Source organism: Miscanthus floridulus, chromosome 18 (assembly GCF_019320115.1).
Source record: "Miscanthus floridulus cultivar M001 chromosome 18, ASM1932011v1, whole genome shotgun sequence".
NCBI classification, from domain to species: Eukaryota; Viridiplantae; Streptophyta; class Magnoliopsida; order Poales; family Poaceae; genus Miscanthus; species Miscanthus floridulus.
Window position 1 is genome coordinate 17,772,244 of NC_089597.1, and position 18,729 is coordinate 17,790,972.

General features: G+C 47.0%; 1 protein-coding gene across 1 annotated transcript; it reads left to right on the forward strand.

Annotated features, from left to right (window-relative positions):
- Positions 1 to 6,939: 6,939 nt before the first annotated feature.
- On the forward strand, positions 6,940 to 9,812 carry LOC136522762 (uncharacterized). The gene is made up of 3 exons (XM_066516569.1): positions 6,940 to 6,998; positions 8,580 to 9,473; positions 9,581 to 9,812. Exons 1-3 carry the CDS (start codon positions 6,944 to 6,946, stop codon positions 9,625 to 9,627), a joined length of 996 nt encoding a protein of 331 aa, XP_066372666.1. The 5' UTR covers positions 6,940 to 6,943; the 3' UTR covers positions 9,628 to 9,812.
- The last annotated feature ends 8,917 nt before the right edge of the window (positions 9,813 to 18,729 follow it).

Here is an 18,729-nt window from a genome sequence, read left to right on the forward strand (position 1 = left end):
TTCAGCCGTGCCCTTCATGGGACGTCCTGCTTTCCCTTTTATAGGTGAAGGGGAAGGCGCAGGTCACAGAGAGAGAAAGAGAGAGAAAAGGAGAAAGGTGAGGGAGAAGAAGGCCTCTAGAGTCGCGGCGCCCTTCATCTCCTTTATGTGGGCCCCGCTGGTCCTTTAGATGATGACGGGGACGGCTCCACGTCGCGGCCCTATTCGTCACTAGCGCTATACACAGACGTCGTCAGCCAGTTGTGGTGCTCCACTCTGTTTCGTCGCTGTCGTAGCGTCCGTCACGACGAGGGTGGTATTCGTGGCCGGCTTCCTCTCTCTCGTCGCTTCGTCCACGTTTACGGGCATCAAGGGTGTTACGTGCGTCACGGTGGAGGCTGAGACGCTCATGCACCGGGGCCACAGTGCGCCCCCCGCCGCCGCACGACTCCTGGTGCATCACGTTCAGACTGGAGTCCAAAGACAGAGACCACCGATGCTCCCAGATAGATAGAAACACTCAGTCGTAAAACACCATAACCTAGAGAAACCTAGCCCACACGTACGCGCTCACGACGGTGGCCAAGGCATAGGATCGGAGCTGAAGAAGGACAAGCGAACGCCAACACTAAGGCATGAGAAGACTGTCACCTTGGCCTCCAGCATGTAGGCGTAGGTGAGCAGCCCGAGCCCAACCGACATGCTCGAGAGGAGCAGTGCGAGCACCATGCACCCATGTAGGAACCTCCTAGCCAGTGGGTGCATGTCGATGATGGTGTTGACGTTGCTCATGGCCACCTTCACCTTCGTAGGCCCACATAGCGCTGTGGAAGACACGATGGGCGCTACAATGTGGGTCTAGAACTTGCCAATGCCCTGGAAAACTGGCGCCTGAGCAATGCAGACGCTAGGAGGGCTGATCGACGTCTGTGGTGGCACAACAAGGCCTGGTATGAACAGGAATAGGGCGATCAACCCTATGCTCATGGTCATGAGGACGTCAGCGCACCTCACCAAATATCTATGCTTATGTTCATGCCCCCAAAAAGCAAAATAAAAACTTAGAACGAGGTCTATTGCTCAGAAATTAAACAGACAAGCCAATATCTGCTATCTATAGTTCTATACTCCCTACTCCTACTCTCTCTAGCTAACCACACATACTGTTACAACAAGAAAAAACATCTAGTTCTATACTCCCTACTCGTACTCCCTGTAGCTAACCACACATACCGTCACAACAAGAAAAACATCTCGCAATAACTACTGTCTTGATTGGAGTTAAAACTAAATTTGTATTTTAAGAGGGGGCGTATGCACCTATAGCTCACCACACACTGCTATTCATCATAATCAGCAAACCTTGGAGTACAACCAATACACATCTAAACACACACAGCAAGGAGCACTACTGTTTTGACCAAGCGGGGCCGGACCAATCTAAATGGCAAACAGTACTGCCCTCACCATATGAGCAAAGGTGTGCACGAGATGGCAATGATGGCGTCGACACTAAACACGATGTCGGTGTTTCGAACCACCGGCTAGTAAATTTGTATCTGCGCGTCTGGCCCGGATGGTGTGCTCGGAGGACACAAGAATTTATACTGATTCGGGCGAAATGTCCCTACATCCAGTCTGTTGCTGCTCATGTTACGGGCACTAGTTTGTAGTAGGGGTTATAAACGGGCGAGAGAGGGTGAAGGTCCCAAGTCTCTAGTGAAAAGATAGAACAGAGTTGAGTCTTGTTGAGCTCGTTCAGCCGTGCCCTTCATGGGATGCCCTGCTTCCCCTTTTATAGGTGAAGGGGAAGACGCAGGTTACAGAGAGAGAAAGAGAGAGAAAAGGAGAAAAGCGAGGGAGAAGAAGGCCTCCAGAGTCGCGGCGTCCTTCATCTCCTTTATGTGGGCCCCGCTGGTCCTTTAGATGATGACGGAGATGGCTCCACGTCGTTGCCCTAATCGTCACTAGCGCTATACACAGGCGTCGTCAGCCAGTTGTGGTGCTCCACTCCGTTTCGCCGCTGTCGTAGCGTCCGTCACGACGAGGGCGGTATCCGTGGCCGGCTTCCTCTCTCTCGTCGCTTCGTCCACGCTTACGGGCATCAAGGGTGTTACGTGCATCACGGTGGAGGCTGAGACGCTCATGCACCGGGGCCGCGGCGCCCCCCCCCCCCCCCACCACCGCGCGACGCCTGGTGGACAGACGCATCCCTGACATGTTGTCCCGAGGGCACGCGTTGGCTAGCGTTGAGCTCGCGTCGCCAATACAGCGAGCTCTCCGCCTGCTACACTGCTGCACGCTCGAGCAACGTGCGGATCTCGTGATGGGCCCGACGATCCTCGGGTGTCGCTGGCTTCTGGAGCCCTCGGAGCAAGGCCGCCGCGGCAGCGATGTACTGGCTTGCCCGGACGAAGTGTGGTAGGGCTCCATCGTCCTCAATGATCCTTCGGTTCACGTCGCGGGCCATGACACACGCACGCCCACCGTCTCCGCGACGCTCGATCTCTCGCTTGACCTCTGCGCGCTCCTGCTCGAGTTGGAGTTGTGCATCCTCGAGCTCCTGGTGTCGTGCCCTTAGCTGTTCCACCTGCATGCGAGGAAGGCCCCCTACATCTTTCTCGACCTCATCGTCGAGGTCATTTGGTGGGGTATCCCCTCCCTTGTGGACGCTTTCAACGCGTCCCTTAGGGGTACCTGCCATAAAATATTCTCGCGAGGGATGATGTCTCCCCCTACTAGAGTCAGAGTCGGAGGCGACTCTGAATCTCCCGCGAGAAGGTCATGGAAAGATTCCACGATGTATTCGGCCATCACCACAAACTCATCATTCGTATGGGATGGGTGCATGTGCTGCGCCACGAGGTGGCCAACGGTCCCCGCAGCATCGCACAACCTGAACGGGAACACTGCCGGGGCGTCCCGGGTGAGGTGTTTCGGGGAGAGCGGTTCCCCTCCGACGAGTTGCATCATGGTGTTGGCGAAGGAGAAAGTAAGGCAGTGCAGCTCCTCTCGGGACGGTCGGGGTCCCAGGTAGGCATAGAGTTGGCGCTCTAGCCTCCCGTAGTCGAAACCGAGGAGCCGGTCACTCCCTGGGACACGGGCCTCTGGCGCTTTGCAGCTGCAGCTCCTCAAGCGCCTCGACGATCGCGTCGAGGCCAGCGGAATGGAGAGGCTGGACGGCGGCGGGAGCCTGCGCCAACTCTCCCTCCATCATGAGGATAAAGTCTAGGCTCCCGAAGCACACATGCGCGCCTAGGACCCAGCTGACGCCGTGACTAGCCATCCGAGGCCTGATGTGGACGTCGAGACTCGCATAAAACCCCATACCTGGTGCGCCAACTGTCGGTGTTTTGAACCACCGGCTAGTAAATTTATATCCGCGCGTTTGGCCCGGATGGTGTGCTCGGAGGACATAATAATTTATACTGGTTCGGATAGAATATCTCTACGTCCAGTCTAGTGCTGGTCGTGTTACCACCACTAGTTTATGGTAGGGGTTACAAACGGGCAAGAGAGAGAGAAGGTCCCAAGTCTCTGGTGAAAATATCGAACGGAGTTGAGTCTTGTTGAGCTCGTTCAGCTGTGCCCTTCATGGGGCGTCCTGCTTCCCCTTTTATAGGTGAAGGGAAATACACAGGTTACAGAGAGAGAAAAGAAGGCATCCAGGGTCGCGGCGTCCTTCATCTCCTTTATGTGGGTCCCGCCAGTCCTGTAGATGATGACGGGAACGGCTCCACATCGCGGCCTGTTCGTCACTGGCGCTATACGCAGACGTCGTCAGCCGGTTGCGGCGCTCCACTTCGTTTCGGCGGGCGGCGTGGTCAACAGGTACTCCTATCAGAAGCCGTACGGGGATTAGGCAGCACAGCGCCGGCACGTCTGACACTGTTGGTGACATGAGCCCCTAGGTATGGTCCGTCGTGGCCATGGGTTACGTCGAGACGTGCCTGCTTCCCTCCTGGTGTCAGAAATTTGACCCTGGGGTCATACTCTTAGACCCATAGTGGCTGGAGACGGTATGGATCCCCATCGGGCAAGACGGAACCCACGCCCTCGGGGTCGGACGAGACGGAGCCCACGCCTGAGGGGTCGGGCGAGACGGAGCCCGCGTCTGAGGGGTCTGGCGAGACGGGGTCCACGCCCTCAGGGTCGGGTGAGACGGAGCCCGCGCCCGAGGGGTCTGGCGAGACGGAGCCCGTACCCTCGGGGTCGGGCAAGACCTTAAATACGTCTTGGACCATCTGGACGAATTAACATTCGTGGCCGTTAACTTCCTTCCTCCGGATATCCCTAAGATACCCGACACACGACGGATCGAACACCAACCGGCATGCAAGAGAACATTGTAATAATTGCATACTTGATCTGGAGGATGTAGTTGTAGACACCCGTCACCATGTTGGCGGTGGCTGCAGAGAAGGTATGGTGACCGCGACCGGCATGCAGATCTCTCACATACTATACGGAGAGGCAGAGAGAGTACGAAGACAACACCACCAGTCTCTTCGGGTTGTTATCTCTTCCCTGTTCCTGGGCGCAGCGGCTTGGGCAGTGTTCGGCTGGCTGGTAGCCGGCTGGCTGGCTGACCAGCCACCTCACGAAATCACTGTTCACGTCCTATCAGAACAGTATTTTTCTCTTACAACAATCAACCGGAACAGTATGTTTAAGTCCTGACCCGCGCATGGCGGCAGCCGGCAGGGTCCTGGCCGCTGATCCTTGCGCCCGTATGGACCTCTCCCATATATGCATCCCATATTTTTTTTTATTTCCGTACGTGCGCGCGCGGTGCTTCGCTCTATCGTGCTTTGCAGCCTAGCGTACTGGTTCTGCCACGACAACCACGGTTCGTCGTCCTCGCCAAGTTGCCATCCACGTTGGCACCTGGTCCTGCTGGCAACCACAAGAGCTGCCTGACGCCGGCGCCAAGTGACAAGGGAGCTCCTGCTGCTGCTCGTGCGATCGGTTGACGGGAGGCTATGGACATTGGGTGACTCTAAAACTGGCCGCGCATCGACCGTCGACTGGTGTTCAACAGGACGAGTATAACAGGCGTTGTCGCTCAATTTCCAAACCAGTCGCTCCTCCGGTGCTGCCCTTACGTACACGAGATGGATCTTGTTTTCCTTGCTTCCACATGCATGAAATCATCATCAAATCGTATAATTGAGTCTTCTGCCAAGCAGGCTAAACTGAGATGTGGCATGAACTCATCATCATTCAAACCTTCATTTTCTTTAGATAAATGAATAACCGTTTTCTTTTTCTTTTTATACATGGCGGCGAATATCATGAAGACATTACTTCTTAGAATTAGATCTAGAAAGGAATTTTATTCTGATATCCGCGTATGTTATGCACACAACCATCTCCGTCTTTTTTAAGCAAGCTTTCAAAAATTTCGAAAAAACCAGCAACTTAATCTCTTAGTTCTTTAAATGACAACCATCAATGGTTGTGGAATAATCTATTGCAAATAGTCCCCAACATATGACATGCTCACTTCAAATTTGGCTCATAGCTTTCACTTTGGAGGATGGTTCAAAGCAAGTCAAGTAGGTGAGCCTAAACATAACCTAAAAATAAGGATTTAATCCCTTTTTGTCAAGAACCTCACTGTACGTTTCTGCTCAACCAAATTGACATGAAAAAAATGCAAGTGTTTTTAGTCTAACTTGGTGAAGCCAAATCCCTAGCTAGAAAATTTACCATATTACTTAATAGATGTGAACCAGATGCGAGTTGAAGACTCTCCAAATGAATGTTGCAACTTAAAAAAATATTTGTTGGATAGTGTCCTCATTGTAGCAAAAGCAACATATGTCACCTCGATTCCAAACTTGCTTGTTGAGATTGTCTTTTGTTAGTTTTAAGCACAAACCATACAGAGATCTTGATTATGAGGGGTAATTTTTTACTTCCAAATATTATGTTTGTACATGGACTGGACTGAGAAAATCCCTCTATTAGCAAGGGATCATTCGATGGAATCTTTCAGTATAAAGAGTAACTCCAAGAGATTAGACAAAAAACATTCTAAATTTACTGATTTAGCTATTCTCTAAAATAAATCTCGTCTAAAAAAACTAGAGTAGTTCAACAGGCTATATATGTAAAAATGACATGACATGCACACTTCACGCTTGGTGAACCAAATGCTATGTAAAAATGCTTGGTGAACCAAATTGAAATCCTTCGGATTGAAGGCTAACTGAACCAGCCTTCAGTAAAAGTACTCCCTGGTCCCAAAAAAGTGATGTTCTAGGGTTTTTTCAGACAGATTAGTGGAGAAGAGAAATGTCCTTAATACCCTTAGTTTGTTGGACTTGATTGCCTCAAAAAAAAGGATGTCCAATGCTTTACTTGCCTAATTAACATGCGCTGCATGGAAGCATGCAGACTTCCTGTGGGCCAAAAGCGCGTCTAAAGCTTAAACCATCATTTTTTTCTCGGACAAATTTTAAATCACAGAACATCACTTTTCCCGGGACGGAGGGAGTATTCCATAAGGTAGTTTTATGGTCACAGGTCACATGAACCATAAAGTTGTAAGGAATTTTTATGCTCCAAACTGACTTAGCATGGAATCACGTTTGTCGTGGTCACCAAAATTCCCATGTTACATATAAATGTTAGCATTGATCTCCCACCAGTTAGGCCCAACGGCCTAACTGGGCCTTGTCCTCGCGCCCTGATCGGGGGCGCCCAACCCTACATGGTTGGTGGGCCCCCGTCGCACAGCGTTATAAAGGAAGGTGGGGGCCGGGGCTCGCGATACGAGGTTCACCGCGCCGCCAGTCACCCCACCGACATCCTAAACCCTAGACCCGATCGAAAGTAGGGGCGCTGCCAGCGACGGGAAGTACCACCGACGCCGGCAACGCCACCCGACGCTCACGCCGCCGTTGAGGACGCCACAGCGCCGACTCCCTCTCCACCGACCGTCGCTGCCGGCGCGCAGATGGCGTCCGCCAACGAAACCCCGGCCGGAGCTTCAACAACTACGGCGTTTGACGGTTTGCTACTTATCACCTATCTCTCAATCTCTCTGTGAAATTCGGTTGATCTATTACTGTGCTAAGAATCCCGATCCGATGAACATATCTAAGAACCCTAAAACTAACAATGGTATCGGAGCCAAGGTTCGACAAGAAATCGATCCGATACGATGCGGATCGGGAAAGAAAACAAGAAAAACGAACTAAGACCTAACCCTAGAAAGAATCACATCACCAATCGGTTCAATCCGAGAAGAAAGAAAAGGAACCCTACCATCTAGATCTCGAATCACACAAAAGGTAAACACGGATCGGGGAAATCGGGTTCAACCGAACCCTAACCCCAGATCCCCTTTTCGGGTGAACGAGTGAGAAGAAAAGAAAGAAGAAAGAAATCAAATCTGAAAGGGGAAAGGGGAAAAGAACAAAAGGCGGCACACTGAAACCCTAACCCTAATCCCATTCGGATGAACAGTAAAAAACCCCATTCCCAAACCCTAACCCTAATTCCCGTGCGTCGGAATGGGGAAGAAAGGGGACGGGGAAGAACAAGAAAGAACACGCCGTTCGTCGGGGATAAACCTCCACCGGCGCGGAAGAAGAAGAAGAAGCGCACCGGCTCTTCCGCCGGCGCTGAAGAAGAAGCCGAGCCGGGGCGCGAACTCGCCGGGCTGGGCCAAGGTAGCGCCGCGGCCAGGCCGCTCGACGGCGGCGTGCTCACCCGTTGGGGAGCACGCGCGCCGGCGAGGGGGCCGGCGACGGCGCAAAGGACCGCCCGCTCTGCTCGCTCGCGGCTGCTCGGTAGCGGCTCTCCTCGCTGCTGCGACTGAGAAAGAAGAGAGAGAGAGCAAGAGCCGAAATGGCTAGGGTTCCAGGGCGCCGGCCGCGGCCTGGGTTTTGATCCGCGCGAAACGGTCGCTCGTCCGTCGAATCAGATCGAACGCCCGAGATGCGCTGGGCCAAGTCGAGGCCTAGGCAGGCACGAGCGCGCGGCGCGGTTTGCCGGCCCAGGCCCAGGTTGCGGCCTGGGTGCGGCCTGTGCGCGCGAAGCAAGCCGGGCCGAGCCGTTTTCAGCTCGTTTTGGGCCGCGCTGGGCTGAAAAATGAAAGAAGAACAAGAATTTTTTTTTCTTATTATTTTCCAGAAATAATTTTAAATGCATATTTTGATGAATTTGAATGTTTTTGATACAATTTTCTGTGCAAATTTTATCCAATGATATTTTGCCCAGAAAACAATGAATTTTTTTAGTGCTTCTGGAAAATAATAACATGAAAAGATTATTAATGTTTCCGCTGTGCATGATAATTATTATTCTCTTTGATTAAATTTGAACCAACGGGATAATTTAATTTTAAGAGAAATGAATTTCTGATAATTTTGATGCAATTATGATATTGTTATTTTCTGACCAACGTTGTTAATAACAAATATTATAATTTTTGATCTATGAGAAATTGTGCATTAATTTTACTTCTGCCCAACGGTGATGTAAAATATTTTGCATGGATGAATTATAAGTTTTAATTTGGCCAACGTTGAGTTAAAGCATGGAATTTTATGTATAAATGTTTCTCACTTACTCTGGTATGATTTCAGGAGGCAAATGCATTGTGAACATTGCCAACATCCCGACACTCAACGGAACCAATCACCGTGTGTGGCGGGAGAAGTATGAATTGGAACTTGCGTTGGGAGAGGTCGATTTTGCCATCACCTCACCGTGTCCCACTGAACCAGAGGACCCGGTGAGAGGTGACAATGAATCTGACGCTGATTTCGCTTCTCGGAAGCGTGATCATGCTGAAATAAGAATGAAATATGACCTTGAACATAGGCAATGGACTCTCTCCAACCGCAAGTGCCTGTTGGTAGCCAAAGCCACCATAGAAGAACAGATAAGGGGCTCAATCCCTGAATGTGCTACTGCTAAAGAATATCTTGAGAAAATCAAGAGTCAGTTTACTGGGTCTACCAAGGCCACAGCAAGTTCACTGATTAAGAAGCTTGTGAATGAGAAATTCACTGGTGGTAGCATAAGAGAGCACATTTTGAAGATGAACACTACGGCATCTAAGCTAAAAGAAATGAATTTGAAGGAGGAGGATTTCCTAATTCATTTGATTTTTGCTTCTTTGCCGAAAGAATATGACACCTTCATTGTGAACTATAATATGCAGCCTGAAAGATGGGGCATAGAAAGACTCATCTCAATGTGTGCTCAAGAAGAGGAGAGGATAAAGTCCTCACAAGGTGAATCTGCTCATTTTGTGAAGGACAACAAAAGAAAGAACTTTAATGGCAAGAATTCTAAACCACAAGGGAAACCTAAGTGGGATAAGTCCTCTTCCTCCAGTTCACAGGGAAAGAAACCCCAGGATTCTGAGAATCAGCAGTATGGTGGAGCTGAAAAAGATCAGTGCAAGCACTGCTTCAAGAAGGGACACTACAAGAGGGATTGTCCAGACTTCCTGAAATCTCTGCTAAAGAAAGGTGATGAATTTATTACATTTGTAGATGAATCTCTGTATTTATGTTATGATAAATCCACTTGGTGGGTTGATTCAGGAGCAACTACTCATGTTGCAAATTCTTTACAGGGGTTAAGTGGGACGAGAACCTTGCAAAGAGGAGAAAGAACGATTAAAGTTGCAAATGGACTGCAAGCCAATGTTGAAGCCATTGGAGTTTTTTTCTTTAGAATTGAATAATGGTTTTGTACTTAGACTTAAAGAAGTACTTTATGTTCCCTCTTTGCGTAGAAATTTGATAAGTGTTTCGAAACTTGATGATGATGGAATTGGTTGCCATTTTGGTGATGGCAAGTGTAAGATACTGGTTAATAATAAATGTGTTGGTCTTGCCTTCCGACAAGACAAGCTTTATTTATTATCTCTTGCTGAGAATGCGAACAATGTATGTGATGAGAATGTGAATGATTCCCCATCTACGGATGTAACTAAGAAGCGGAAGAGAATTGATACTGTCTCTTCGAAATTATGGCATTGTCGCTTGGGCCATATTTCGAGGGGAAGAATGGAACGATTGGTTAAGGAATCAATTCTCCCGCACTTAGAATTTTCAGATTTAGAGCAATGTATTGATTGCATCAAAGGAAAGTATGTCAAGAAAATTAAGAAAGATGCCAAACGAAGCACAGGAATTTTAGAAATAATCCACACAGATATATGTGGTCCTTTTCCTGTGAAAAGTGTGGATGGTTATGACTCGTTTATAACATTCACAGACGACTACTCTCGTTATGGCAATATTTATCCAATTAAAGAAAGATCGGAAGCATTGGATAAATTCAAAATATTTAAAGCTGAAGTTGAAAACCAGCACAATAAGAAAATAAAGATAGTACGATCAGACCGAGGTGGAGAGTACTATGGGCGACATACCCCATATGGCCAAATCCCTGGACCATTTGCAAGGTTCCTACAGGAAAATGGCATAGTTGCTCAGTACTCCACACCGGGGGAGCCTCAGCAGAATGGAGTGGCTGAAAGACGTAACCGTACCTTAATAGATATGGTAAGAAGTATGATGAGTTACTCCACATTACCGATTAGTTTATGGATGGAGGCACTGAAAACCGCCATTCACATACTTAATCGAGTACCAAGTAAATCGGTGCCTAAAACACCGTATGAATTATGGACAGGAAGAGAACCCTCACTTAACCATTTGCGTGTGTGGGGCTGTCCAGCTGAGGCAAAAGTGTTTAACCCAAACATAGGAAAGTTAGACTCCAAGACAGTCAGCTGCCATTTTATTGGCTATCCAAAAAGATCGAAAGGATATCGCTTCTATTGTCCTGACAGACATACGAAGATTGTAGAAACAAGACACGCTGTGTTCTTGGAGGATAACATGATCAGGGGGAGCATGGTAGCACGAGAAATCAGCCTACAGGAGAAGCGGGTACATGTACCCACTCCGATGGTTGAAGAACCATTCTTCACGCTACCTGCTACTGTTGCACCGACAGTGCAGGACACTGTAGTGCTAACACCTGTTGCAAGTTCTCCCGTGGCGACAATGAATGAACATGAGGAACCTGTTCTTGAGGAACCTATCCTTGAGGAAACTATAGAACCAAATGTTGCACATGAGGAAGAACTACAACAGCCCAATGTGGAACAAGTGCCGGAGGCACCTAGAAGATCTCAAAGAATAAGAAGATCAGCTATTACTGATGACTATGAAGTTTATGAAACTGAAGAATGTCAGATGGGGGACGATCCCACCTCATTTGAAGAAGCCATGAGAAGCGACCACTCATCAAAGTGGCTTAAGGCCATGGAAGATGAATTGAAATCAATGAGTACCAATAAAGTTTGGGACTTAGAAAATATTCCTAAAGGAGCCAAAACAGTAGGCTGTAAATGGGTCTACAAAACGAAATATGACTCCCAAAGGAATATAGAAAGATTTAAAGCGCGACTCGTGGCGAAAGGCTTCACGCAAAGAGAAGGGATTGATTACAATGAGACGTTTTCTCCAGTCTCATGTAAAGATTCCTTCAGAATTATAATGGCACTTGTAGCCCACTATGACTTGGAGTTACATCAAATGGATGTAAAGACGGCTTTCCTAAATGGGGATTTGGAAGAAAATGTTTATATGGCACAACCGAAAGGTTTTGTCGTAAAAGAAAAGGAAAATATGGGATGCCGCCTAAAGAAATCAATTTACGGATTGAAGCAAGCTTCAAGACAGTGGTATTTGAAGTTTGATAGAACGATAAAAGTTTTTGGGTTTGAAGAAAATGTTGAGGACAATTGCGTTTATGCAAAGTTCAGGAATGGAAAGTACATATTCCTAATTTTGTATGTGGATGATATCTTGCTTGCTAGCAGTGATATCAATCTACTAATGGAAACGAAGAAATTCTTGTCCTCGAACTTTGATATGAAAGATCTCGGTGAGGCCTCGTTCGTTTTAGGAATAGAGATTCACCGAGACAGGAGAAAAGGGGTTCTAGGATTATCGCAAAAGGCATACATAGAAAAGGTCCTGAAGAAATTTAGTATGCATGCGTGCAGTCCTTCACCTGCTCCTATAGTCAAGGGCGATAGATTTGGGGAACATCAGTGTCCCAAGAACCAATATGAAATTGACCGAATGAAAGCGGTACCGTATGCTTCAGCTGTTGGAAGTTTACAATATGCTCAAGTGTGTACACGCCCTGACTTAGCTTTTGTTACCGGGTTACTTGGCAGATATCAAAAGAATCCAGGAATTGAACATTGGAAATTAGTGAAGAAAGTCCTGCGTTATTTGCAGGGTACGAAAGGCCTCATGCTTACGTATAGAAGATCTGATTCCCTACAGATAGAGGGGTATTCAGATTCTGATTATGCGGGAGACGAAAGAAAATCCACGTCAGGATATGTATTTACTCTCGCAGGAGGGGCTATATCGTGGAAAAGCTCCAAACAAACCGTAACTACATCCTCGACAATGTATGCCGAGTTTGTAGCATGCTATGAGGCAACGGGGCAGGTGAACTGGCTGAAGAAATTCATACCCGGATTGAAAGTGATTGATGATATAAATGAACCACTGCGATTGTATTGTGATAACAATCCAGCGGTACAGTACGCTCACAACAATAGGTCAAGTGGTGCTGCAAAACACATTGACATAAAGTACTATGTTGTGAAAGATAAAGTTCGGGATCATATAATAAATCTTGAGCACATAAGTACAGAGAAAATGCTCGCGGATCCGCTCACAAAGGGCTTACCACCCAACGTGTTCAGAGAACACGTAGCCGGCATGGGTTTAAGGGAAAGCCTATGATTCCCGAACATACGAAGGGCCCAAAGAAAGTTTACATTTCAAAACGGAGAATTGTATTGTGGCTGTTAGTCTAACGGCACTAATTGCTGTGACGATGGGACAGTTCTATGCACTAATCTGTGATGAAACAGGATGGAAGCAAGAAAAATATGAATTGAAAGTTTTGAGTATGAAATTAAAGAACGAAGAATAGATGAGAGATCAAGGGGGAGAATGTTAGCATTGATCTCCCACCAGTTAGGCCCAACGACCTAACTGGGCCTTGTCCTCGCGCCCTGATCGGGGACGCCCAACCCTACATGGTTGGTGGGCCCCCGTCGCACAGCGCTATAAAGGAAGGTGGGGGCCGGGGCTCGCGATACGAGGTTCACCGCGCCGCCAGTCACCCCACCGACATGCTAAACCCTAGACCCGATCGAAAGTAGGGGCGCTGCCAGCGACGGGAAGTACCACCGACGCCGGCAACGCCACCCGACGCTCACGCCGCCGTCGAGGACGCCACAGCGCCGACTCCCTCTCCACCGACCGTCGCTGCCGGCGCGCAGATGGCGTCCGCCAACGAAACCCCGGCCGGAGCTTCAACAACTACGGCGTTTGACGGTTTGCTACTTATCACCTATCTCTCAATCTCTCTGTGGAATCCGGTTGATCTATTACTGTGCTAAGAATCCCGATCCAATGAACATATCTAAGAACCCTAAAACTAACAATAAACACGCTCACGTTTTCCCTTTTTATTAGAAACGGTGCCTTTCCAGACTGATGATGACCAGTGACCCGCTACATTCGTTCTCCGGTTGGCCCAGTGCGGTGGTAGCCTGGTAGGCACACGCACGGCCTGCTCACATTTTCAAAAGCTGTTGCAGGTTCTTTCAAAAGAAAATGAGCTGTTATATAGGTAACAGGTTATGATTTACTCCATCGCAGAATGCAGTGTCACTTCATCACGCAACCTTATTATCGGGGATTCCAAGTATTCATATCTCTGAAATATGCTCTGGAACAGTGTCCCACTGAACACGTGTTCATTGTTTCAAACCATGGTCCATGAAAATTATTCTGATGCTGAAATGCTGCAGCATGTGCAACTGACATCTCTGCTAATAAGGTGACTGGATGCCTGAAAAGTTGCACCATAGAACATGGTGAAAGTTGTGTTCGTAGAAAATAGGAGACATTCAGAGATCATAAGTAGCGCCATAAAGTTGATCTAGCAGCAGAGTGCACTTCCGACGAAATAAAGTGACTGGATGCCTGGAAACCATGCGGACATCCAAGGACCTAGGTCAGACGAGATGCGATTCAGCCACCATCACCACCACCACCACCACCGTAGAAAAGAGAGGACGCCTGCCGCTCCCTCTGAAAGGATTCTTCACTTCCATGAGAGCCTCCATATAACAAGCTAGAACGACACCGGAAAAGAGTGGTATGTCCATTTGTCGTGTGATGAATTCTAAGGTAGCTAGCGACCTTTCGTCAGTTGACATGATAGCTGCTTTTGTTTCGAAGAAGAGGTTCAGTTGGCTCGGAACTGGTTTTGGTGTGTGTGGCCATCATGCATGTATGATGCTGCTCCGATGTGACGCATAATGGACCGCTCCGAATCCGTGGAGAAGGAACAAAGTAATCCTGGGATTCTTTGATTTGAGAGCAACGTGATTCCGGAGGGAAACAAGGCTGGACATGGCTCTTCACCTGTGAGCGAGCGTGAGAGAGAGAGAGAGAGATGAGAAGCATCAAGGCTCTGGGACAGCGAAAGCCAAATCCTCCGGCGTGTGCTGACATGCAGTGAGGTGTCGTATCTACAGCGCGAGGCAACACACGGCGGCAGAGAAGCAGAATGGCTGGCAGAATGCCGCCACATGAGAGCGCGTCCACCAGTCCCTGTGACTTGCCATGCCGTTCCCGGCCGTAGTGCACACTGCACAGCATCACGTTGGTTGTCACCTGTCAGACGGATCGACGCCAGCCACCTCGGCGTCTGGTCAGCACATACTGACCGGCAGGCACAGCACAAGCGACACATGCGCCTGCCACTCACGAGCTAGCGAACGTCCCGATCGAACTCTGCTCCTGTTATACTTGGCCATGGATATGATTCAAATCGTAGTCTTTCCACGGCGCAGTTGGATTCAGAAGACTGTCTGTGAACGAACCTGATGTACCGCAGATTCGAACATGTACTAGCTTAGCTGATCTGACTGAATCCGATGCTCACTTGCAGCAGTATGTACGGTATCTAAGGTTCAGAGTTGAGACCATAATAACGGCATAATGAAAGTTGTGTCCACAGAAAGAAAGCAGGAAAGATTCAGACTGACGATCCATGTAGTTATATCCATTGTGCTTGCGGGTCGCATCATGGACGACGAGCATGGTGGCCGTCCTGTGCTCTAGTTATCACGACCATCCTTTCTCGTAAGCTCCACTCCATCTCCATCTCCATCAGGCTGCTGCCGCGTGCCTGCCCCCCGCCCGGCAGTTTCTGCCTGCTTCTCTTGTCATCAGCTGCCGCCGTGCTCGTGCATGGTCGACAAATGGACGCGCATGCTACGCGTTGCCTTGTTGTGAGACCGAGAAAGAGAGCAGAACGAAGCAGCCCTGATGCTGATGGTCCAACCTGTAATGCAATAATAAATAACGTGTTGCACCTACTACGTACGTCCACCAAAATATGGAAACGCTCACTCATGTGACTGGCTCATTGCGCGCGCATATGTTGCGTGAGCAAGGACCCCACATGTGAGACGACTGTGACTGAGCGGCGGCTCCTTCCAGTTAATCATTTTGAGCTCACAACGTCGACATCTCGTTTGCTAATCTTCTTACATATAAATTCTTTGGTCTTAATTGAGCGGTGCAGATCGAGCTGCTCCTATTGTTTAGAAAAAAAAACAAAGCTCATGGCACGTACGGACAGCGAGTCAGTGTCAGTGACCGATGTCTTCAAAGCTCAGAACGATTCGTCGGTGCACGTTTCGTGGCTTGAACCGATAAATTAAAGAACGGCCACTCGGCCAGAGAGATGTACGAACTTTTGTTGTTTGCCTAAGCAAAGGTGATTATTACAGAGAAACTACTACAAAGAGCATTGCCAAACGACCTCTAAATAAGCCTTCACGTATACAATAAAATCTTAAAGATGATGATCAGTTGTTGATCTAATGATCTCGCGTGTCACAAGGTCGATAGATATCATATACCATTGCCACTGTGATACAAGAAAGTCCAAAGGTTGAATGGAATTCAAAAGAATAATGAAAAACAAGGACAGACGTTTCTTTGCGCCACGATGGACATAGAGTTCTTTTCTACGAACAAAAGAAAAACGAAATAAAGAGGAACTTTGACCTTTAGACGTAAGCAGCGTGCATTTTTTTCCCCTCGTGGCCTCGTGTTAAGTTAGCTTTGCAAAGGTTGACATATAATCCATTAGATTGTGGTTCGTCAAAAGAAAAAGCTACAAAAATTTTAGAATCTGTGGGTGGATCAGTCATGCATGCAACGACTTGCTTGCTTGTTGGGTGCCCTGATTGTACATCTTAGGACACTTCGGTAACATTTCGACATCCTTCGATGACCCAAAGGTCTTGTGCTCCAGAAGCAGAACAAGATTAATTGAAGCAAATTATATATAGGGGTTATCGCACTGGTAGAGAACCGAGCTTTACTCCCGGTGGGGAACCCCCTCTAGTCCCGGTTCCCCACCCGGGAGCAAGCATCCGGGACTAAAGGGGGGGTCCTTTAGTCCCGGGTCAGGAACCGGGACTAAAGGAGGACCTTTAGTCCCGGTGGGTAACACCAACCGGGACTAAAGGTGCCTCCTGACATGCCACGATGGCCGGCACCTTTAGTCCCGGTTGGTAATACGAACCGGGACTAAAGGTTTTTTTCTTTTTTCTTTTCTTTTCATTTTTTTGTTTTCTTTTCAAAATAGGTTTTCGAAGTCGTATTGTACGCTGCTAATTATACATTTATATGCGCATATAGTATGTTTCGGTTCAAGCACAATGAACGTATTAAATCACACAATTCAAGCATAGAAATATATATATATATATATATATATATATATATATATATATATATATATATATATATATATATATATATATATATATATATATATATATATATATATATATATATGCATGCATCATATATATATTTACATGCATGCATGCATATGTGTATTTTACATTATATTATTTCATGTGCATATATTACAAAAGATTGCATTATAGTTGTTGTGACATAACAAGTTTCTTCTCATCCTCTAGCTTGGCTTCAATGGCAGTGTTGGGTCGAAGTAGAACTCGCCCTTGGAATCGATGACCTGCTCATTAAAAAATCCGGCTATAGACTCTTGAATTGCTTTGATTTGGTCTTGCCGTATGACCTTTTCCTCCAACCATCGAGTCTACAGGTTTGAATTAAAGGAAAATAAATTAATATATGTACATATATATATAAAGACATAGTAACACAATCAATAATAATAATTAAATGAATATATAGTGTATTTTTAACGTACTTTGAGTCTCTCTGTAGGAGTTCTTTGGGAGAGCACCTTGATAAACTTGCAAACATAGTAACCACAGTAGTTGTTCCCCTGTTCCTGCCTCAGACACCACTTTACGAGAAAAAGATTTGTCATCCAATCTGGTGATCCGGTGAAAGCTATATGTTTAATTAATAAAGATGATGCGATTCAGGGGACTTACTTTCAATGGGATTACATTCAGTGGCGCTTTGCATTTTTCCATGTGTTGCTTCTCAATAAAGGTTTTCCAAACACTGCCCAATAAAAAATTTGCCACGTCATCAGATATAGTTAATCATCATGTTTGTGTGTATATATAGTTGCTAGAGATCCCGAAATTACCTCTGGATAATATCTATCATATCTTGGTAGTCTTGTTGTGGTTTTCTCATCGAGTCATAGATTATCAAGTGACTTTTCACCAGATCGATGTCCATCAATATCCAGTGATTGCTGCATGTGTTTATAGGATATAACGCATAACACTCATTAATTAACTAGAATCAACATATGAGCCATTAAGGCTATGATCGACATGATTAACACTCACTTGAAGTTATAGGGAAAGAGTATATCCTTCTTGTGGCGTTGGTTCACTAAGAAGTTCATGATGTTACTCTCTGACTCAGACTTCCAATTAGTCATTGGAGTAATTGGGTCTTTGAATACTATATGGGGATCAACAAAACCAATTTCATTGCAGCCTTCCTTTCTGAGCTCTGTCATTGTAAATCTGCATATATATAGTACTTGTTAGGATAATTTATATGCATATGCACACATATGATGAGTTTAATAATAGATCGAAAGAATTATTACTTACAGGCAATAGCAGCTAATGATAACTTTGTCCAGAGAGGTAAGGTGGCATAGTTGATGAAATTCTGCAAAGTCAACATACATAACATCATCGCCACGGAACCAATGTTCGTCTCTAATTCTGACACCAACGCAGAAGTCTCCACTGGTAGACGCCTGCATGTACCACTTGTTTAGCAGGTACATTTGCGTCCCCAGATCAGATAAGGCTTGAGGGTTGTATAGACTCTGGCCTAGTACAAATTTTTTCTTCCAAATATCAACCTCCGCCGCACTCTCAATTTTTCCATCACCAAACATCTGGTAAAGGTCGAGACCAGTCTCATCAAGAAATTCACCAAGGTGATCCAAATCGACATCCGGAGGTATGTTTGCCTGATGCATTAATCCTAAATTCGAACCATATTCATTACCAACAACTAGCGGGGGGATTGATTGGTGCGCTTGTTGTCCGAGTTGGGCAACTCCTTTCCCTGCCCGCTTCTTTTTCTGTGCCGCCTCAATTGACTTGGTGAGAGTGCGGTCATAGTCTGATAACGTTGATTTGGACGGCTTACGAGATTCCCGCTGTTG

What these genes read in the sequence shown, in the direction of transcription:
- LOC136522762 (XM_066516569.1), top strand. Translation starts at nt 6,944, where the DNA reads ATGGCGTCCGCCAACGAAACCCCGGCCGGAGCTTCAACAACTACGGCG. An exon ending in AACAACTACGGCGTTTGACG is followed by an intron (nt 6,999 to 8,579) that starts GTTTGCTACTTA and finishes GTATGATTTCAG; the next exon opens with GAGGCAAATGCATTGTGAAC. An exon ending in GAAATCTCTGCTAAAGAAAG is followed by an intron (nt 9,474 to 9,580) that starts GTGATGAATTTA and finishes AATTCTTTACAG; the next exon opens with GGGTTAAGTGGGACGAGAAC.